The following is a 24,268-nucleotide window of genomic DNA, read 5'->3' as shown; positions in this document are numbered from 1 at the left end:
CAAACGGAATAATAGCAGCAAATGTTTTATTGAACTGGTTGTCTTCCCAACATGTGTCGCCATGATGTTCACAAGGCACTGCGGCTTGGCTATCAGCACTGCTACAAACAAGGGAAATGAAGGCCCTTGGTTGCATTTTGGGTTACTGTTTATTGGCCTATTGCACTTCCGAGACAACTGCCTCAACATGGTTCAATTTCCTCTCGATTACACATGGGTGCAATAGCGAGGATGACAAATGGTTAGGGCGTTTTCAAATTTAAACTTCATCCTCGTATTTGATAAATTTCTTTCTCTAACACCATGCATTCACGCATGTGTGCAAATAATTTGTTGCCCAAGTTCCCCAGCCAGAGCTTCCATAAATGTGGGTACATTCTGACAAACCGTTGCTCTTAAACAATTGAAAATCTATTTATGTGCAATGGTAGTTCCCAAAGTAAAAAGTAGCCCAAAAAAAAAATACGGTTCATAAAATTATTATTTTTCTCATAATATCATAGCATTGTACCTTTTTTTCCCTGTAAAAAAGATTAGGATTTTTTTCTCGTAAAATTAGTCTTTATTGTAAAATTATGACTTTTTTTAGCCGCTTTATTCTCACCAAATGACATATTGGGAAATTCAGATATTTTTATGTAAATATTACTTCGCCAAGTCCACAAAAGACATGTAGACTGTTTGGGCAAACTCTCATGCACCCTTGAGAACCCTGCCGAGGGTGTAGAGCTGGTCCTCTGTTCCACAGCCAGGATGAGAACCACACTGCTCCTCCTGAATCTGAGATTTGACTTCTCGATGGACCCTACTTTCCAGCACCCCTGAATAGAGGCTGAGGAGTGTGATCCCCCTGTAGTTGGAACACACCCTCCGGTCCCCTTTCCCCACCACCCCAGTCTGCCAATCCAGAGGCACTGTCCCCGAAGTCCACGAGATGTTGCAGAGCCGTGTCAACCAGGACAGCCCCACAACATCCAGAGCCTTTAGGAACTTCGGGCGAATCTCCTCCACCCCCGGGGCCTTGCCACCGAGGAGCTTTGAAACCATCTTGGTGACTTCAACCCCAGAGATAGGAGAGCCCGCCTCAGAGACCCCAGACTCAGTTTCCTCATGGGAAGGCGTGTCGGTGAAATTGAGGAGGCCTTGAAGTATTCTCCCCATAGACTCACAACGTCCCGAGTCGAGGTCAGCAGTGCCCCATCCCCACTATGCACAGTATTGATGGTGCACTGCTTCCCCCTCCTGAGACGCCGGATGGTGGACCAGAATTTCCTCGAAGCTGTCCGGAAGTCGTTCTCCATGGCCTCACCGAACTCCTCTCATGCCCAAGTTTTTGCTTCAGTGACCACCAAAGCTGCATTCCGCTTGGCCAGCTGGTACCCATCAACTGCCTCAGGACTCCCACAGGCCAAAAAGGCCCGATAGGACTCCTTCAGCTTGACAGGAGCCCTCACCGCTGGTGTCCACCAACGGATTCGGGGAGTGCCGCCACGACAGGCACCGACTACCTTACGGCCAAGGTCGGCCGCCTTGGCAATGGAGGCGCAGAACATGGTCTACTCTGACTCAATGTCCCCCGCCTCCCCCGAGACGTGGGTGAAGTTCTGGCGGAGGTGGGAGTTAAAACTCTTTCTGACAGGGGATTCTGACAGACGTTCCCAGCAGACCCTCACAATACGTTTGGGCCTGCCACGTCGGACCGGCATATTCCCCCACCATCGGAGCCAACTCACCACCAGGTGGTGATCCGCTGACAGCTCCGCCCCTCTCTTCACTCGAGTGTCCAAGACATGCGGCCGCATGTCCGATGACACGACCACAAAGTTGATCATCTAATTGCGACCTACGGTGTCCTGGTGCCAAGTGTAGGTGTGGACACCCTTATGCTTGAACATGGTGTTCGTTATGGATAATCCGTGATGAGCACAGAAGTCCAATAACAGAGCACCGCTCGGGTTCTTATCGAGGGGCTGGGGCGTTCCTCCCAATCATGCCCTTCCAGGTCTCACTGTCATTGCCCCCGTGAGCATTGAAGTCCCCCAGCAGGACGATGGAGTCCCCAGCCGGAGCGCTCTCCAGCATCTCTCCAAAGACTCCAAAAAGGGTGGGTACTCTGAACTGCTGTTTGGTGCATAGGCACAAACAACAGTCAGGACCGAAGGCAGAGGGATGCTACCCTCTCGTCCACCGGGGTGAACCCCAATCTACAGGCACCGAGCCGGGGGGGCAATAAGTATACCCACACCTGCTTGGCGCCTCTCACCGTGGACAACTCCAGAGTGGAAGAGAGTCCAACCCCTCTCAAGAGGACTGGTACCAGAGCCCAAGCCGTGTGTGTAGGCGAGCCCGACTACATCTAGTAGGAACTTCTCAACCTCACACACGGGGTCGGGCTCCTTCCCTGCCAGAGAGGTGACATTCCACGTCCCGAGAGCCAGCTTCTGTAGTCGGGGATCGGATCGCCAACGTCCCCGCCTTTCGGCCACCGCCAAAACCTTTACTTTGTTTTTATTATTTATTTATTTTAAGCCATTCAGAAGTTGACTGCTGGTGCGCTTCAGCTTGAGGTCACAAACTGATGGCAGAACATTCTCCTTCAGGATTTTCTGTTAAAGAGCAGAATTCATCGTTCCATCCATCACAGCAAGTTGTCAATGTCCTTAAGGAGCAAAGCAGCCCAAGACCATCACGCTACCACCACCATGTACCGAGACGCACATCTTCCAAAAGGCTCAACTTTCATCTCGTCAGTCCATATAATATTCTCCCAAAAGTCTTGGGAATCCATCCATCCATTCATCCATCCATTTACTTTACCGCTTATCCTCACTAGGGTCGCAGACTGCTATCCCAGCTATCTTTGGGCGGGAGGCGGGGTACACCCTGAACCGGTCGCCAGCCAATCGCTGGGCACATAGAAACAAACAACCATTCGCACTCACATTCACACCAAAGGGCAATTCAGAGTCTTCAATCAGCCTACCACGCATGTTTTTGGGACGTGGGAGGAAACCGGAGTGCCTGGAGAAAACCCACCTAGGCACAGGGAGAACATGCAAACTCCACCCAGGCGGGGCCGGGATTTTAACCCCAGTTCCCAGAACTGTGAAGCAGATGTGCTAACCAGTCTTCCACCGTGCCGGCGGGAATTATTCAGATTTTTTTTTTTTTTTTTTTTTTTGCAAAAGTAAGACGAGCCTTCATGTTCCTTTTGGTCAGCAGTAGTTTTCGCCTTGGAACTCTGCCATGGATGACATTTTTGCCTAGTCTCTTCCTTATTGTTTTGTCATGAACACTGACTTCAAGGGAGGCCTCCAGTTCTTTAGAAATTGTCCTGAGTTCCCTTGTGGCCTCCTGGATTAGACCTCCTGGGAAGGTTCACCACTGTTCCATGTTTTCTCTATGTGAGGATAATGGCTCCAACTATGGTTCACTGGAATCCTAAAGCTTTAGAAATGGCGTTTGTAACCTTTTCCAGACTGAGAGATGTCAATTACTTTATTTCTCGAATTTCTTTGGATTGTGTCATTTTTTTTTGCATCATTTTTACATCTTTTGTCTGACTTGATTTTGTCAGGACAGATTCTGTTTAAGTGATTTCTTGATTTAACAGGTCTGAAGGTAATCAGGCTTGAGTGTGATCAGTCAAAATTAACCAAAAATTGTGATTAGCCACAATGAATTCATGATTTAACAAGGGCGGTAATTACTTTTTTTCACACAGGGCCAGGTAACTTCGAATAGTTTTTTTTCTTTAGTAAATGAAATCACCATTTAAAAACAGCATTGTAAATTCACTTGGGTTATATTTGTCTGATATTTACATTTGTTTGATGGTCTTAAACATTAAAGTGGGGAAACTATGCAAAAATATAAGAATTTGAGAAGGGGGGCAATACTTTTTCAAGGCACTGTACACCTTTTTCCTTCTAATATTACGGCTTTATTCACATAAAAGTACAGTTGGGTTATTGTGATTTATCAAAATGTAATATTTTAACTTTACTCTTGTAAAATATTTACTTTTTACTTACAATTGTATTACTTTGTTCCCGGAAACCAACAGCTTTTCCCTTATATTAAAATTTCATTCTCTTAATATTCAGGTTGTATTCTTGTAAATTCGGGCCAGGATCTTGTAAAATGATGTGGGAACTAAATAAAAATATATATATATTTATTCCTGGGAAGTTACGACCATTTTCCTCTTAAAATAACCATATTTATTCCCATTACTCTGACGTTATTCTCTTTTTTTCCCCCATGACTTTCTTTTCAGTTGGTTCTAATGTTTCTTCATGTTTTTTGTCTGAAACTGTCTGCTTTCTCTTCATTTCCCAGAGCCTATTTGGATGTGAAGGAGCTCAAAGAGATCCTGCGCTTGGACGGCTCTACTCACCTGAACGTCTTCTTTGCCAACTCCTCTGATGAAGATCTAGCGGGGGTTGCCACTTGGCCATGGGACAAAGAAGCCCTCACGCATTTAGGTTAGATGACATACACACAGGCGCGAACAGATGCATGCACGCACCCCCCCACACATACACACACACGAACACACGGGAAAGATTGTCAGCACCAAAGGTTTTGAAATTATTTAACTTGGTTTCATTTTTTTACATCACCAAATCCTGACATTTGAGCAGGGTTGAATAGATGTTTTCTATAGAGTACACTGTCTATTTCCCCCCCTCTCAGGTGGAATTGTGCTGAATCCATCTTTCTACGGCACATTTGGCCACACTGACACCATGGTTCACGAGGTCGGTCACAGTCTGGGCCTCTACCACGTCTTTCGAGGGATCTCTGAGATCGAGTCGTGCAACGACGCTTGTTTGGAGACAGAGCCTTCCATGGAGACTGGGGATCTGTGTGCCGACACCAACCCCACACCCAAGTACAAAGGCTGCCACGATCCCGAGCCAGGAAATGAAACCTGTGGTTCTCAGCATTTCACACGCACGCCTTTCAACAACTACATGAGTTACGCAGGTGAGGAACTGGGTACTGTGTTTGTTTTTGTTTTCACATTACGTTACCTTGGAAACACTTGTGGTACAGGCAGCTAATTTTCAAATCATGGAAGTGTTGAGATATTTTTAAGGCTGCTCTTAAAGCATTACAATTGAAAGGAAATTAAAAAAACATGGCTGACGAGCATAATAAGCTACTACCAAATGTGAGTTCGCCACGGGCATTTATTTACTCACCTGCAGATAGGAGAAGCCTTTACTGTTAAGATTTTTATTTATTTATTTATTTTTAATAATTTTAAGGGCATGTTACAATTCATGTCAAGTTAAATTGGAGTGTAAAACTGAATAAAAATAACTCTTATTATAGCAGAATGCAGCAAACCAGCATGAACCAACTGAGACTGAACATGGATGCACCCAACACTGGAGCGACCACATTTCAGAGTCTACTGGACTGCTATCCGCCGTAAACTCATCCTTAGAATTGCGCAAGGAACTAGTTTGCAACAAGATTCCACATCTGAATTCATCTGAGAGGCTGTTTTTGTGCTTTGGTGCTGCTGTTTTGGTCAGCAACGGCTTTCAAATGAGCTCAACTCAACTGTGACCAATAGTGATAATTACAGTTACCACAATTTTTTTGTGACGAGAAAAAAGAGGCGTCTTATTTGAGGGAGGCGTTAATTTGTCTTAAATGGATTATGCACAGCTACGTTAAGAAATCCATCCATCCATTTTCTGTACCGCTCATCCTTACTAGGGTCACGGGCGTGCTGGCGACTATCCCAGCTATTTTTGGGCGAGAGGCGGGGTACACCCTGAACTGGTCGCCAGCCAATCGCAGGCCACATATAAAGAAACAACCATTCACACTCACATTCACACCTACGGGCGATTTAGAGTCTTCAAATAACCTACCATGCATGTTTTTGGGATGTGGGAGGAAACCGGAGTACCCGTAGAAAACTCATGCTGGCACGGGAAGAACATGCAAACTCCACACAGGCAAGGCCGGATTTGAACCCTGGTCCTCAGAACAGTGAGACAGTTGTGCTAACCAATTGTACACTGTTCCGCCACGTTAAGAAATAATATATTTAATTTGTTCGTGAAGTACAGAAGTCTGAAAATATGACATTTGTTCAAAATATTATTACTTTATTTATTACATTACGATTCTTTAAATTACAATTTGAATTTTAAAATTAGTTTTTGTGTATAACAAGTTTATCTTTGTAGATTTTTTTTCTTGTAATATTATAACTTAATTCTTAGAAAATATCTTTTTCTTGTAAAATTACAACTTTTGCTCCCATTCTCATAATTTTAATATTGTGAAATAAGGACATTTTATTCTCATAATTTTATGGCTTTATTCAGCAAATCTTTGGAATTTCTGACGGGTCAATTTATTTTTCTTGTGATACTACCATTTTATTTTCATAAAATGACAACTTTTTTTTAGCTTGTAATATTATGACTATTCTCAATACATACATATTTTTCTCAAAATATTAAAACTGAATTCTCATTATTTATATTTTTTTCCAATTAACAATTTTTTTCTTGTACTTTAAGGCTCTATTCGTGTAACATTATGTTTTTAAAATGGGCTTAGTGGTTTAATCAATTTAATATCCGTGTGTGACCAGCATTCGGCAAGTTATTGGCAAGTTACCGGCCAAATTAATACAGAGATGATATACTGCAAGGCATATACTGTATCTATTTTTGGATATGTTGTATACTTCAGTTAATTGTCCGTTAGCAGTGCATCCTATAGGCAGCAGAACTTTGCGAGTATCAGCTCAGTGTCGTTCCATTGCACCATTCCTGGTCAAAAGTCATATTTCTGCAAACGACTGCCTTGTCTTTCTTGCAGACGACTCCTGCACCGACTCCTTCACCCTGAATCAAGTGGCTCGCATGCACTGCTACCTGGACCTGGTCTACCAGACGTGGCAACCTGCCTCCAAACCTCCCCCGGTGCCGATGCCCCCTCAGGTGGTGGAGCAGCATCACAACTCCGTCACCTTGGAATGGTTCCCGCCCATTTCCGGACACTTTTATGACAGGTGAAATGATCTGGATTGGTTGCCTATCAAGAACAATGGCTTGGAAGTATGAAATGATCCTTTGTAGCTTAATTGGACATTGCATACCGTTTTTGTTTCATACACCAGAGGCAGGTCTATATTCAGCATACTTAAACATGGATGCACACAATATTGTGATGCGAACACATTGGAGACTTCTTGAAATACACCCTAACGTAAGATCACACTGGAAAGAGAATTTGTTTACAACATGCGGTAATAATACCAGGCTGGCTTCTTGCTTCTGCAGGTGCTGCTGTTTTGGTTAGAAACAGAGTGTAAAGGGGATCAGGAGTTAAGTCTTCAATGTCTATGTGTTAGATGATTACCTCTATGATCAGAGACAACTACAATTGCCACGCTGTAATAACAAAATGTTAAAGAGCGAGATCTATTTGGGGAAAGGCGTTTTTTTGGGGGGGTGGCCTTTATGCATTTTGTAAAACAATATAAATTCCTCTTACTCTTTAATGTTGTGCATGGAACCCGTTTCCAATATGGGGTTAGTTTCCCTGTGGAAGCTGTTTACATGCCTGGGTAGGTGCTTCTGTTTGGGTTAGCAATTACATTTAGCGGAGCACAGTCGTTCACGTCTGTGCGTTAACAACAGCTTCTCATAACTGACATAGTTGCAATTACTACCAGTTTTTTTCCTGTGTGGAAAATGGGAGGTTTACTTTTCTTCGTTCAAGTGGATGACTGATCGAGAAGCGGCGACTAACCGAGAAGCGGCGTCTACTTGAGAAAATACAGTGCTCGTGGCCTGTATCTAAGTTGGTTGCTGTGCCTGTCTGTTGTGTTTCCTAGAGAATTGGGATCAGTGTGCGATAAATGCACTGAGGGGCGAGTCCTACTGCAGTACGCCTCCAACTCGTCATCGCCCCGACCGTGTGACCCTTCTGGACACTGGTCTCCACTTGAGGCTGAAGGTAGATACCATGTGCGCTACATACTGTACATCTATATGTCCCACTGTACCAAACAATATGAAGGCTACACACTCCCGGTTCACTCTGTAAAAAAAAAAAATGTGCACACAAATTGAGCTTTGCCGTTTAGTTTTCTTTCTGAGTCAGATCGCCGACATGCAAACATTTCCCCCACTGACTCACTTCTGAAACGCGCACTCATTAGGTTGACTCCCAACGGATTAAGCTTTAAGGTACCGCCATTCATGTAGCGTGAGGGCTCAAGCGCACGGCCAATGTCAAAGAGCTTGTCTTAAATGAAATTCCCCCATTAAAAACATGGTATTTACGCGCAATAAAAGCTGACATAAGTGGGATTTCAGTTGAGTTTTTTTTTTTTGTGCACTGATAGCGAAACCCCTTTATAAGAACTTTACAGGGATGAGGTATTTATGCTATTAAAATACTTTGTGTCCCATCTGTGCACCACTGAATCACTCTGGCAGTGCTCACATCAAGCACACTCTCTTGCTATTATGAAGCTAGAGTGGCACTAAGAGGCCGGACAATCCTAATTTGGATCTGATCCCTTCTGCATATGACTGAAGTTGGTCATTAAGATTAATGCAATATTCACTGAGAACGTAAGAAATATTTGCAAGGTTTGCAATGTTGAAAACATGTTGACAACTTCATTCAGATAAAATTTTGTTGGTTTATTCAAATGAAATAATACTCATTGTATTCATTCATTCATTTTGATTTTGTACTTTTTTCTTGTTCTTAAAGATAAAGAGATAAAGATAAAAAAAAATTAATTAATTGGATCAACACCAGATTGCTCATATAAATAAATTTTACATTAGGCTTTATGAAAACTTAACCCCCCACCCCACCGCCCCAAAAAAAAAAGAAAAAAAAAAAAGAAAACATCAATAATTAAACTAATTAAATATATAATGACAATGAAAATACTTCTTCTTTTGGCCCATGCACCAAACCTCTACAAATATTTGTGGAAATCGGTTAAATACTTTGGTCATGACCGTGCACGTTAAAAAACAAACTTTGAGGAAAATCAATGCAAGTAATGACTGCAAATGTATTCGTCCGAGGAATATTTCTATTAATGACGGCAGTGATTATGATCTTATTCATGTTTGTAGTATACAAGCTGGAAGGCTTGTCTGACCAAGACCTATTACTCACGCGTAATTACACCTTTTTAATGACTACTTTAGCGCTTGCCCTCCTCCACATATCATGTCAAGTGTACGTGCACACTCCTTTCAGGCATGTGGCCAAACAGCCAAATTTAATGTGTCGCCTTTACCTCGGGCTCTGTGCTGTGTTTGTCTGCTGGAGTTGGCGTGCGTTCGTGTTGGTGATCTATAGATTATTTAAAGTCACTGAACCTTGCCTTAACACTAGCCATAATGTGTGTACCAGAGGCAAGTCTGGGCTTGTCCAACATGCTCTGTGTGTAAACTGTACTCAATTTTATTTCTTGGAAAGGCTCCCTGTTTGTGTCAGCTCCCCATTTCCTCTTAACTCTGCCTGGGCCGGCATCTCGGTGGACTCGCAGCTGCCGTTTTGGGTGAATAATGCGTCTGCAGCAGTAGAGGTTCTCCTAATAAACCCGCACATGACTGGAAACCGATGAATTTGCATGTAAACTATACGGCAAGCCTCATATACGGAGATAAACGATGCCGTGTTGCACTGCATGTGCGTATGCATTCATGAGATGAGTGTTCACGCATACACATTGGCCCTCAAACGGCGGTGTGGTCATCCAGGGCCAGAGTACCTCTCATGAACGTTTACGATGCGATGCCCTGGCAGGGAAAAAAAAAAGCCAAAAAAGAAAAGGCGCACAGAAAAGGCGAGTTCGGCAGGAGGTAGAGGTGAAGAGAGGTTGTGTGCCCTGGAAAGCAACCAAAATATTTAAGAGAAATGTGTGTGGTTAACGTCATTCACAACGAAAGGATCCTGGCTTGATTGGAAACAGCAGTGTGCATGCATGTGAGTGAATGTGTTGCAACATCCTGTATGTATATGTGCGTACGTGCACGATGTAAAAATGTTCATTGGGTGTAACCAAGTAAAGCTCGGAATCACCCATAAGTGAATTGCATCTATACATTTCTGCCAGTTGGGGTGCTCTTCAATGTGTCATCAAATTTTGCTCATCACACGCAATGACAAAAGCTAAAATGTTTTGCAATTGATCACCAGCCATCTCTCTAGTATACATGGTGCAAATTTGGTAGCAATTGGACAAAATCGCTAGGACCCGTGGAAATGGCCAAAACAACCCAACAATTATCATTTTCAACCAAAATGGCAGACTTCCTGTGTCTTTTCAGACTTGGCTTCCTAAACTCTTTTGTGCGGCTATTCTTGATAGACATTCCGTCCAAATTTTATATTGATAACGAACTGACTTAAGGGGTTGAAGTTCCTAACAATTCTGATGGTCATGCCAACAACCCTTGCCAAATGTCACTTTTCAACTAAATTTGATGAGATTTTTGATTTGGACCCTTAAAATTCATCCGCAGACTGTTTTGAAAAAATATCACTTCAAGTCCACTTCAGGTGTTATTTGGGTTGGGAATCCCCACGCCTACCATACAATATTATTGTGCGATTATAATCATTCACTCAGTATCACTATCAATCTAATGATATCTAATTCAGTTGTAGTAATATTTAGAGACATTGCAATATAATCACATCCTCAGTGTGTGAGATTCACGGCCACTGTCCCGATACCCGGTCACTGCCGGTCCCAAGCACTGATTAAACAAAAAAATGGGTGGGTTCGGTCATGAAGGAAATCTGGCATAAAGATGGTGCCAAACAAATTACCCCGAAAGTGACGTACATTGGGTCCTCGGTTTACGGTGAAGCCTCATTCAGACAGTAACTCCAATTTGTGGAATGGAGACTGGACTGCGTCAAAGTAAATCACCAACCCAAGTTTACACAGTAGTAAAGTCATAATTAAACTAAATATTTATGTGAAAAACACTTATAGGCCAAAAATATTAAACGGTCCACTGAAAAACAGGAAATACGATGGTAACTGAAACGAAAAACAACTACAATTGCAGCATTCCACAATTTTAAATGTAATTCAGAGTTGTCATTTGCTTCTTATATGATAAATATATACATCTCAGATTGCAACACATCAAGTGTTGCCTCCGTCAAGTGTGCGAACTTGTGAGAGCATCGGGCCAAAGGGGATGGAAAGGAGGGATGTGTGTGTGGTGGGATTATCTTGTCTGCTTTAAGAGTGTGTAACAGTGTGTGACAGTGAGTCATTCACAATGAGAGCCACTTCCTAGAAAGTAGAACATGTGCATGCCTGGACATATCCCACCGTTCACCCACTCCCTTCTTTGGATGGGGGGCAGACCCCAGCGTTCATCCATGGGTGCCGGCTAGCCTACTTTTTTGGGTGGTTGTCATAATTTACAACAAATTATGGATTATTGAAATGGTAGTGTCTTTATAGAAAAATAAATAATGAGGAAAAGGTTATTGATGGTATTTGCTATATATTACTGACTCACTTATATATATTTTTGCTTTTTTTCCTCTTTTAATATTTGAATTTTTTTTCTGGGGATGTACAGTATAACTTTATTACATTCAATTGGTGAGAGAGCTTCAGAGTATGTGCAATAATAAAAAAAATTATAATAATAATTTTATGTATAGACACTTTCCCGAGAACTCAAAGACACCGTATTGAGCATAAATACAACAGCAAGAGTAAAAACAAATACATACAATTATAAACGGTCACTCAAAATAATAAATATAGTGAAACAAACAAAACCAAAAACCAAACCAAACAAAAATATTGCATTTTTTGCTTTGTTTTATTTTTGTATGCACTGTGACATAATACAATTATATGTTTTAATCCAAAGGTTTAACAATTACTCCTACTACCTTTTTTCTGGGGATGTACAGTGTAATTTTATTACATTCGATTGACAATAGAACTTCAGAGTATGCACAATAATAAAAAATAATAGTAATCATCATCATCATCATAATATGCCTTTCTACGAGCATGAATATAACAACAATTAAAAAAGATATTAAAATAACAAAACAATTGACCAAAACTATATCTAAATAAAGATAAAATTAAAAAAAAAATAATAATAAAAAAAATAAAGATCTCGCTCATATCTGAACTTTTAAAATGTCAAATGAAAAATGATCTGTTGTGGCTTTAGCACCTACAAAGCACTGTGGTTTTGACTTGACCTGGAATGTTTTGAAAAAAAATGACCATGCGTGCATTTGCATCTGTAAACATTTGAACAGCAGTGCCAGCACAGGAGTAGAGGCCATCACAACAGCAGATTTGCTCCTTGAAAACTAAACAAGAATGAGGCCTGCAGGAGGAGGTCACAGAGTAAACCGAAGCGCTCAGAATGTTTCAGCAAATACTTCTCTACCAGCCTCACTTTTGTCTTTTTTCCACATTCTTCCTTCTTTCATTTACCTCCACTCTGGCCACACACGCAGTTACAGTACAATAATAAATGTGTTGAGATAATGTGGCTTGGAAAGCATATTCAGTTTTCACTTGATTAAACAGTGGAATTTTGCACAGTGCCCAGAAATGAGGTTAGCAAATGGCTTCGTCGCTCGCCAGCTTGGAAGTGCACTAAAGGAAATCGGGGGAGAACATAGTGTCTGCCGCTTACTGGCTTCTCAAAGTGCTTGATGAATGTTAGTGTACGTCACTTGGGATAATGCCGACTCCAAATATGGTGCGAGTGTGACTGTTCTGGGTTGTAATGACTTTGCTGAACTGAGAGCCCTTTACACCGGCCCCCCTCTCGCAAGGTACACACCTCGATCGGCTTTCAAGAACTCACAATGAACTCTCAGTTTCACCTCCACTTTTTATGTCGCATGAGGTGCGCATGCTTGTGGGGGTGGGGGTGGGGAGTGATGCACAGTCTTGATCCTTCAGCCCTCGTAAGTAGCCATAGCCTTAAATTCACGCAAGAGAACATTGTGACAACCCGCATGGATTTCATGCACCACTGTACCATGATGTACCGTGGACATAAAACGTTTACACATCCCTGTTCAAGTGCCAGGTTTTTGTGATATAATAAATGATACCAATATAAATCATTAAAAAAAAGACCATTAATGTGACTCAATTGAAAAGAAGTTAATCTTTTCAATAGTAAGTAAAAATAAACACCTGAGATAATGTGGCTGCAGAAGTGTGCACACCCTTTTATAACTGAGGATGTGGTGGCTCTTTTCAGAATTAACCATTCAAATTCAGACTCATGTTCATTGAAAGTTAGCCCCACTTGCCGCTATCAGTAGTGCCTCTGCTTAACCTCAAATGAATCTCAGCTGTTCTCGTAGGCTTTTCCTGACATTTGCTTTTGAGCAGAATCCAGAAGATTTTAGCCACAGTTCTGAAGAAAAGCAGCCCTAAAGCATGACACTGCCACCACCATGCTACAGTGCTAGGTGTGGTATTAGGGTTGTGTTGTGTTTGTGCCAAACATACCTTTTGGAATAATGGCAAAAAGGTTTACCCTTGATTTCATCAGCCCATGTCACATTTTCCCACATATATCTGGGAGATTTAAAGTGTGTTTTTGCAAAATGTGGCCAGGCTTGGATGTTTTTGTTTGTGAGATGAGGCTTCCATCTTGCCACTCTACCCCATAGCCCAGACATATGAAGAAGATGGGGAAATTGTTGACACATGTAAACTGTCAGCCTGAACTTTCCAGAAATTTCTGCTGCTGCTTCAATGTTGTTGGCATCTTGGCAACCTCCCTGACCCTTTTTTCCTGCCTTTCATTAATTTTGGAGGGTCTCGCTATTGTCACTCTTGTGCCACATTTTCTTCACTTGATGATGACTCTCTTCTGTTCTATGGTATAGTTAATGTTTTGAAAATTATTTTGTAATCTCCTGACTGATACCTTTGAACAATGAGATACTTGTGATACTGCGAAAGCTCTCTGTGGACCATGGCGTGTGCTGTAAGATGTGATGACAAAAAAGCCTACTCCTGTAAAAGTTGAACTTTATTTGGGGTTAATGAGAGGTGGAAGGCGTGTCCTGACTCACTCAATGTTCACAGGTACAAATATTAATGTGAATGGTTTCGATAAGTGCCCTTCAATTTGCTGGCAACAAGTCCAGGGTGTACTCTGCATTTCGCCCAGAGTGAGCTAGGATAGATTCCAGTTTACCCACCACCCTAAACAGGACAAGAACCTCGGAAAATGAATGGATGAATGAAAAAGTAGCAGGGATTACTTCAATCCACCATCATTCACCATCATCCTAGTCACCAGGAAACCTGCAATCTCTGGTCTGAATGACTAAAGGACTGTCGGCCTGACATCTGTGGTCATGAAGTCTTTTGAACGCTTCGTGCTGAACCAGCCTCACAGGTTCCCTGCTGTGCCCCCTGCAGTTTCCCTACCAAGCAAACAGGTCTGTGGATGACAGAGTCAACATGGGATTGCACTTCATCCTAGAACATCTCAACGGCACAGGGACCTACGCAAGGATCCTGTTCATCGACTTCAGCTCTGCGTTCAACGCCATCATCCACGAACTCCTCTCCTCCAAGCTTCTACAGCTCAGTGTCTCGCCTGCCATCTGCCGGTGGATTTACAGCTTCCGGATGGGCAGCACACAGGGGCGCCCCAAGGATGCGTCCTCTCTCCGCTGCTCTTCTCTCTCTACACGAACGACTGCACCTCAAGGCACCTGGCTCAATTCCTGAAGATTGCAGATGACACCACAGTCATCGGCCTCTTCAAAGACGGTGACGAGTCTCCATATTGACACGAAATGGAGCGCCTGTAGCTGTGGTACGGCCGACACAATCTGGAGCTGAACATGCTCAAGACCGTAGAGATGATCATGGACTTCAGGAAGCATCCTTCGTCACAGCTGCCCCTCACGCTGTCCAACTGCCCTGTGTCAACCGTCGAGACATTCAAGTTCCTGGGAATTGCAGTCTCTCAGGACCTGAAGTGGGAGACCAACATTAACTCCATCCTCAAAAAGGCCCAGCAGAGGATGTAGTTTTTGCGGCTTTAGGCAGTTCTACACAGCAGTCATTGAATCAGTCCTGTCTTCATCCATCACATTCTGGCTTGATGCTGCCACAAAAAACGACAAACTCCGACTGCAACGGATAATCAGGACTGCTGAAAAAATTGTCGTTACTCCCTACCTACCCTTGAAGACTTGCACGCTGCCAGAACTAAGACAACAACATGCAAAATCCTCTTGGACCCTCTACATCCTGGTCACCGCCTCTTCCAGCTCCTTCCCTCAGTTAGGCGCGATTGAACAATGCAAACCAAACTAGCAGACATTCCAACAGCTTCTTCCCTCTTGCCATTAACTTCTTAAACAGTTAACTTCCATTGTAACATGCTGCCAATTTTGTCTTGAGATTGTTGTCACATCTCTTTCAGGCCAATCATGCATTATTCGTGCACTCACTGTAGAAGTCTCACCACTTTGCACTATTTGCATATCTGTTGTTGACCAATACTGGCCACTCATGTGCTTGAGAAGCATCTGCACCACTTTTATTTCACTGCGAGTCATTTTAAACTGCTTAAATCTTTTGAAATCTCTGCACCATTTGCACAATGGTCACTGTACTAGACTGTTGCTCTATGAGTCATTTCAAACTACTCTAAATTGCTAGAGGACTCTGCATCATTTGCACAATTGTCAAAAAAAAACCAAACAAAAAAACTATCGGCATTACCACATTACTGGTAACCTTTTATTACTCAGTGACTCTCCGTACTGGGTTTTTATGTTTTTATGCCTCAAAAGTATTTTCTGTCAAATGGCTGTCTATTGTCGTACTAGAGCAGCTACAACTACCAGAGACAAATTCCTTGTGTGTTTTTGACATACTTGGCAAATAAAGATGATTGTGATTCAGATTTTCTTTGGAGCTTGTCCTCATTAGGGTCACGAGTAACCAGAGCCTATTCCAGTTGACTTCAAGCGGGACACATTTTACACAGTTGACTGGTTGCCAGTCAATCACAGGGCACATATAGACAAATACCAAGTCACTTTCACTCACAATTTAAACGTATGGGCAATTTAGAGTCCTCAATTCACCTAAGAAGGACGTTTTTGGAATGTGGTAGGAACTACCCACAGAGAACATACAATCTCCACACAGACATCTTCAAACGCACTCAGATCTCCTGACTCTGAGGCAGATGTGTAACCACTAAACCACCACATTGCCAGTGGTTTGTTTAGTTTTCTAAACATGTTTTGATTTCTGTGACTTTCTCCCACAGGCCCTCCTGATGTCGAGCAGGCCTGCGAACCGAGTGTACGCACCTGGAGCCCGAACGCGGGGATTGAGCAAGGCATCGTCGGACTGTCCGAGTGTCCCCTCCAGGGCTGCATGCTTCAGCTGGAATTCCCCCACCCGCTGGTGCCGGACTCACTGACTGTCTGGGTCACGTTCTTCAGCTCTGACGAAACGGCACTGCCGGCTATACACAACATTCTGCTGCTCACTGTCAGCGGCAACAACATCTCGCTAGGGCCCAGCAATGTCTTCTGCGACACCGCGCTCACCCTGAAGCTGGACGTTGAGGAGGAAGTTTATGGGGTGCAGTTCTTCACTATGGAGCAGCACCTGGAGATCGATGCCACCCTCTTGGCATCCAAACCGGACTGCTATCTGTGCAATGACTGCCAACCACTGCGCTACCGTCTGCTGCGCCAGCCGCCCTTCACCCACGCGCCACATGGTCTCATTTTCAATGAACCCTCACGTCAATATATAGACAGGTGAGTGACCTGGTAGGTAAATTGCTTTTTGACTCAACAGTCCGTGTTTTTTGTAACGCTGCCTTGGAAAATCTGTGGAATAACACCTCCAGACAAGACCGTGGCCTAAGGGTTTTCACAAAAAGACCCTTACCGTCAATCCACGTTTGGTACCTGTAAAATTCCTGAAAAGGCACAGGCGCCTGTTTACTATTATCAATACATTCCCTGTGTATTTGGAAAGAGTATTCCAGGGAAGTCTGGAAACAGGGGTAAGTGTTTTCTTAAACACTTGCTTTAAAGTGGTAGTGTAATTAGGGATTTTTATATGTGACAGTGAGTGGATGTGTGTGTGTTTGTGTGAGCAAACTACCCTCACAAACATGGTCTTGCAATAGCAGATTTCCTTTTCAGCACCCGCGAGCAAAATGAGTGAGCCACCACTTCTCTTGCAGTTTCAAACCTGCGGTCAGACTTGTATTTCCAAAGTCGCAGGTCAATCGTTGCCCACATTTGTTTTTTCCCCTGTTCCGTGAAGCAAGGGCAAACAGATGGCTTGTTGAAAGTATTATGTGCACACTGTGGTGAGAGTTTAGTGCTTTGCTCCCGCGGAATGCGCTGACTCGTCAAAGATTTGTGCTATACGTGGCACCGATGCGTGTTGTGCCATCTCACTATCGTGCTGTCAGCGCGGTTCACATGAGAAAGAAAATCGCCTGATAAGATTCCAAGGGGTGAGTATACGAGTTATGCAAGATGGAGCAATGATATATGCATTGCATAAAGCGCCCTCACAACAACTTCCTGGTTTTTGGAGACCAAGATGCATTTTATTTGCGGGGAGGGTTTGGCACACCTCAGTGATTATTTACTTACTGTAGGTAGTTTAAAAACGGTGGTGTATCATGCTCTGCGGTTGCATTCCCGCGGTTGATGTCAGTGGCACTGGTGGACTGTTTACCTTCTTGAGTGCATATGGAATGTTGTCGCTGGTCAGAGAGGTTTACTAGCTTGATTGCGACAAAGAAAACACATGCTTACTTTTAGAGAACAGAGCACTTATGAAGGGAATTCTAAAAACATAATCCCTGGCATTCGGTGCCATCAGGAAACAGTTTTGGAAAAAAGACTGTTTAGCTGCTTCTTGTTTATCACAAGCGCTTCTTCATTCTTGGGGGGTGCACTGTGATTAATTTCCACTGTCAGGCCACTGGCCTTTACCTGAGCTGGGTCAAACTGCAGAAGGAGCAATTGGATTTTTCAGCTCCATTCTTGGGTGGCGGTTTGTTTGGAATGGCCTAAGGTTGGAAGGTCAAAGCAAAAGGATAAATTATGGTGCAAAAACTGGACGTGTGAAATGAAGAGGAGATGCATAAGGTTGAAGGTTGGAGTATTTGGGGTTAAATCATTGGAGAGAGCCAATAGGTAATGGAGGAGAACATTCAGGGGTTGAAAAAGCATGAGGTTGAGTGGGGGCTGGGGCGGTGGAGTTGGTCCGACCCCATTCAGCCGAAGAACCCTAGTCGATGGGCTAATCCTGTCAGTGATGTGGGTTTCAGAGCTGTCACTGGGTCAAAGGCTATCTCAGAGCTGATGTGAGGGGACCTCCCAGAGACGTAACTCCCCACACCCCCTCTGTAATTGGTAAAGACCCTGGGATTGACAGCTCTTTCCCATAATATGTCACGACAATCCCCATGGCTCCTTTGCTGAGAGGTCTACTAAACACAGATCAATCAGGCTACACCATCTTTAAAAGTAGATGCAATTAAATCAATTCCTCCAAGTTATCCTTTTTAGTAAATCACCCCAATTCATGCATAGACTAGATGTAATCTTCTACCAATGCAATAACCTCTTTCAAACTGGCCATCATAGATGTTCTTTCCTGTGTATAAAGTACCAGTGCAGGATGGAAAGGGTTGAAGTCGACCAACAAGTTTTCCGGCTGCAGACTTAGTTTCAGAGACAGGACAGAGGCTGAGTGTGAAGTTTATCACCCGAGACTCATTGCCCATGCCCCTTTGTGTTGAAACCAATTGTCTCTGTCTTACGCATAAAATTATCTGAATGAACAAAGCTAAACATGCTGCATTAACAATAACTGGCTGGGCAGCTGTGTCTGAGTTGGTAGAGTGGGTAGTCCACTGAGCGAAGGGTCGCAGGTTCAAATCCTGGTTGCTGTTTAACTGTCCTTGGGCAAGACACTGAAGCCTAATTTGCTCCCAGTGGACCTGGCAGCACCTTGCAAGCCAGCAGGCGTCCACTGATTTTCACAATGTGTGCATGAATAGGTGAATGTGAGACTTTGTAAAGTGGTTTGGGCACTGTATGGTGTAGATGAAGCACAATATAAGTGCTCCTCATTCACCATAACTGTCGAAGGCACAGGTGAATAAAGATTCTCTTGACTGTTACACCTCTGATGTGCCAATTTATTTGGAAAGCCATGTGTTGTTCCTCAAATTCTGAAAACTGGAAATTTTGTACAATTTGTAATTTTGCCATAATTTGGGGTTTAAAACATGAAAAAAAGGTGCCCACAACTTCACGCATAACATCAACATATTATGTTAGACTTTATCATCCCTCTTTAGACTTCGGTTTAGCCAGCATCTGTAACCAGAACTTCATTTATTTTACATACCTTCACATACCTTGAGGTTTGTGAAGGGGAATGTTTACAGTGAGCATTTCTTTGGACTATTCGACAGTGGTGATTCAATATTTCCAAAAAAACAATCAGCAGTAAAAGTACATGTATTGCTCAAATGTGAATAATAATAATAATAATAATAATAAAGAGGCGGCACGGTGGACGACTGGTTAGAGCGTCTGCCTCCTAGTTCTGAGGACCGGGGTTCAATCCCCGGCCCCGCCTGTGTGGAGTTTGCATGTTCTCCCCGTGCCTGCGTGGGTTTTCTACGGGCACTCTGGTTTCCTCCCACATCCCAAACCCATGCATGCTAGGTTAATTGACGACTCTAAATTGCCCATAGGTGTGAATGTGGGTGCGAATGGTTGTTTGTTTCTATGTGCCCTGCGATTGGCTGGCAACTAGTTCAGGGTGTACCCCACTTCCTGCCCGATGTTAGCTGAAATAGGCTCCAGCACGCCCACGACCCTAATGAGGAGAATCGGCTCGTAAAAATGGATGGATGGATAAAAACAAAAAGTTGAGATGGTCAGGTTGCAAGACTTTCATCAGTGGTTAGACATCTAGCCATCAAAAGACATATTTGTTTCTGAGCATTAGTTTGAATGACAACTAGGGGCTGTATACATTAATGCAGCCCATTTAACACCAAAAAGCAATGAAACCATAGATCAGGGGTCGGCAACTAAGTTAGGCTTTGGACCAAATTTTTTCCTTCAATTGCGTGACAAAATTAAGTTTCCATCAGGTAAACCATGCTTTTCCAACAAAAAACTTTTTTTTCTCATTTATACTATTATTTCATGTACAAAAACATAATTTAATGAACTTATTAGTTAAAAATAAATGAATTTGCTACAGGCTGTTATTAATTTTCATTCCAGGGATGTTTATTTCGCAGATGGTCCCTAATACAGACGGTAAGCCAAATATAGAATCAAGCGCTGTTGTTGCTGTTATTGCATTTACATTTGTCATGACAACAAATCCAGCCGCAATTTTTTTTCATTATTTTAATTTTTTTACACAGTTTCAGAAATTGTGGTCCACATACTACACGTGATATAGTGTAAAATCTAGTTATGAGGCCGAGTACGAGCATGTGAGAACTGAATGTTTGGCGAATATCAAACATCCAGCTAACTTTCTCTTGCTCATCCCTGACCACGCCAAGAACAAGCTAATGGTCAGATTTACATCAAGCTTTGCATAAAACAAGAAAAAACAACAGTTCATCTCGTCGATATACCTGTCAATTGTGTCAAAATCCTACAAATGTGTGATTTTGGATGCCGAAATCCAGGAACATTTTGATCTTTGTAGGAACTACAAAGAACAGTCAAAAGAAAAGTATGTGTTCATCCTATTTGCATTCATAAATGCCAAGCCAACTTTTCTCATCTGCAACATGGTTGCAGACACGGCGTGGGTTGCGTGGAATGGAGGTCCACTGTGGCGCAAGTGTAGCAGCTGTGATCCTGTGTCATCCAGCCACACCAAGGCCCCCACCGTGTCACTGGTTGGAAGTCGAGTGTGCTGACTGCTGAGCACCCTCTTTAAGGATTGGGGAGTGAGGTTCCTCAATGTACATTGGCACACCCTCCCTTGTTCCCATTGCATGAAAAGGGGCATGCCTCGCCCGATCAATTGCAAAGCGATGCTCGGACAGGCAAAGTGACGATAATGTGTTCTGCAATTCCCAACTGGCGGGCCAGATATAATTGACGGCGGGCCAATAATTGGCCAGCAAGCCGCTAGTTGCCGACCTGCCATAGATGAATATTGGCTACCGTATTGACAAAACAACTGGTACCTTGTTTGTTATTCTTGTAGACGCTAAAGGTTTGTCTTTTTTTGTTATCCAAGATCTGTTAGCAAAGATTAACAAGCCGATACAAGAAACACCTTCATGTGAACATAAGTAGAGACATCAACAACAATTCTCCTTTTAATCTAAGTAGTTCGCCACTTAAAAACTTTCTAAGGTATACAGTATTTTATTCGCCTCGTACCAGACTTGTAGAGGGACTCAAGATAAAACTCCTCATTCCTTTCTGACAAGCTTCTTGAGAAGAATGTCTGGGTCCACAAAAGGAAGAAATCTTATCAGCGATAAAAGACTTATATGGCTGACTTCTTTGCCGGCATGTAAACGGATCACAAGTGTCTTGTTTTACCTTTCATCTATATCGTCCGCAAACATTACTGTCAGCAACAGCAAATATAAGAGTTCACTCTTCTATTCTCTCTGCACTAAATACGCCAGCTGTGCCCAACTCACTCTGAAAAAAATGCAGAGCTTTTAAAAGGAATTCTAGGAACTCTTTGAATACAAAAGGATTACACCATACTTATTGACATTGTTTGGTGCTGCCATCCTGGAGTTCCGGAACTGGATGACAACGAGATCCAAGCTGATTGATTGATGGGTTTGACCTGTACCCATGGATATGGATATTCAGCCAGCAAAATGATATGCCTTAGTCCCAATGTCTTATTGTCTCTCATTGTTTTATTTCTACTATACTCCTTTGCCACAGAAAATCCCTTTGGACCTACAATATATAAATAAACCTGTCATGCTTTCTTCATTGCATGACATCAACCAGAGAGAAGTCTTTTGTAGTATGAGACGCATATATCTAATCACTAAAAAAGGAAACTTTTTTAATAGGATTCTGAATCAACTTTGTAATGATATTAATATCTTTACTGACTCTCAGCAACTAAGATAAAGTCCACTCTCCAACCATCATAACATATTGGTACTGTGGTACCTCAAAGTCGACCGCAATCCATTCCGTGACGCTGGTTGCGCTTGGACTTTGTCCCATCGAGATCAGTTCTATTTGGAATAATATGTTCTAGAGTACAAACTGTCGCCATCATAAAATATTTTTTAATGTCTACGTCATGCAAAATGTTCAAACATGACAGACAAGCATTTGGCAGCTAACCAGTTCTGTCCCTGACGGACAACACCAGACGCTAACAAAGCGGTCTACCTTTTATTCAGTAGAACAACACAAACTGATGGACTTGAATGAATGGCAACAGTCTCAGAACAATATCAAAAACATTTGTTAAAAAAATACTGGATCAGAGTCTTATAGAGACAACGGTTATGGAACACAAACTGTAAGTTGAAACTTACCTCAATAAAACTTGTAACAGCGCTAATGATTGCCTAACAGAAGCAGTGTCATCCACATGACTACTGCCAATCTCCAACTAACACTCGCTTAATGCTGGACAAAAGTACTTTGACACCGATGGAGTCTTTTCAGATTTGTTTTCTGCTTGTTATTCTTCTCCTACCACCATAGTACCCTCAACAAAAAGTGTCTGAAAAACCCCCAAAATTTTTAGAATACACAGATTTTATCCTTTGATGCTAACTTTGGGGGCTTATAATTTAAGAATTTGGATGCACTCCAAATTGTGCAGCTTTAAAGTACCCCTGTGAATAAAGTGATACCATCTTGGAAGTCATTCAGCCACCCATTTTGACGTATTGGCAAGACATGGATGGTTCACTGCCATCGTATTTTAACAGAAGTCAGACTTGAAATTTGTTCTTAACCAGTTCTTTCCAAAACCCGTATGGTGAAACTTCTTTATCCCACAACGAAGTGGTCATTTCAATCCAACAGCAGGGAATAAGACACTGAAATAAAGACTTAAACTTTACACACCCACATCGACTGCAGCCCATTGTTTCTGTTTGTCTTCCATCACATTCACCATTGTCCATGTGTTGCCAGGACAGGAAGTGTTGTGGTCATTTTTGTGGGGCTCTGTTGAGTCATCAAACTGATCATCGTGTTGTGTGCATGTAAGTGAAGCTTTGTTAGCCACAGTGGCTCTCATTGTGATCGAGGTACTGGCTGTTCGAGCAACTGTGGTCGAGGCAGGATGTGAGTCACGACCCAATGGGCATCGGACTTCTTTTATTGTTGGAATAGATTTTAGGCATTGCAAGCTGATCAATGTGAACACGAAATTTAAACAGAAGATGATAAGATGCTAAGCTAATTCGTTTAGAGGGATTCTTCATACTTTCTCATGTTTGATTGGAGCCACCACATACCAGTACCGCATGCTTTAGCATTGAAGAGGGTGTTTAAGGTCTAACATATTGTTTTAATAATACGAAAAAAGTCAACATATATAAAATATCGAGAGTCAGGCAAACAGCTTTTGTCTGAATACAATGTGTTGAACAAATACACCAGGAATCGAAATAATATGTACAAGACCAGCCAAGGACCATAGCTTTGGGTAAAATGTATTTGTGTGAATACCATCACACAAATACATTTTACCCAAACTCTTCTTACATAGTAATCAAACTCAGTCTTGGACATTCAAATCCACTGTACTGTATAACCTGCTACACATTAAAACGCTACAACATTGTTGCCTTTTTTTGTAATTCCATAGGATATTCCTACCAAACTTGATGGTTCACATGAAACAATCTACTGTATCTATCAGTCCGATTTGGCCCTAATTGACCAACGCTGCCCTCATCCTTGGATCTTCCTTACCCCTGCTATGATTAAACAAAACATATACTGTATACATGTGTCTCCTGTTACACATTAAATGCGAAGATATAGGATTTATTATGCTTAACTAGTAGGAAACTGTGAGTTTTTTAAATTATGAACATACTTTTAGTCTGGCCAGTTTTTTTTAGACACTACACAGAATATTTTATAAATATTTCTACCATGTGCAAATATCATACCCATAAAAATATTAGGCTGTTATAAT

The 24,268-nt window shown here is 42.4% G+C and overlaps 1 protein-coding gene across 2 annotated transcripts in view; it reads left to right on the top strand.

Annotated features, from left to right (window-relative positions):
* The window catches only part of pappaa (pregnancy-associated plasma protein A, pappalysin 1a), a 124,006-nt gene that overhangs the window by 22,597 nt on the left and 77,141 nt on the right, over positions 1-24,268 (top strand). For both annotated transcript variants that reach the window (XM_061800353.1, XM_061800352.1), the window contains exons 3-7: positions 4,342-4,487; positions 4,699-4,992; positions 6,859-7,051; positions 7,880-8,001; positions 16,353-16,854. In XM_061800353.1, the coding sequence (XP_061656337.1) occupies positions 4,342-4,487; positions 4,699-4,992; positions 6,859-7,051; positions 7,880-8,001; positions 16,353-16,854 (1,257 nt within the window). The remainder of the gene's footprint in view (positions 1-4,341; positions 4,488-4,698; positions 4,993-6,858; positions 7,052-7,879; positions 8,002-16,352; positions 16,855-24,268) is intronic.

This window comes from Phyllopteryx taeniolatus, chromosome 15 (genome assembly GCF_024500385.1).
Source record: "Phyllopteryx taeniolatus isolate TA_2022b chromosome 15, UOR_Ptae_1.2, whole genome shotgun sequence".
Classification (NCBI taxonomy): Eukaryota; Metazoa; Chordata; class Actinopteri; order Syngnathiformes; family Syngnathidae; genus Phyllopteryx; species Phyllopteryx taeniolatus.
The sequence above is the reverse complement of the archived record's forward strand: the minus strand, read 5'-3'. Positions and strand labels throughout refer to the sequence as shown.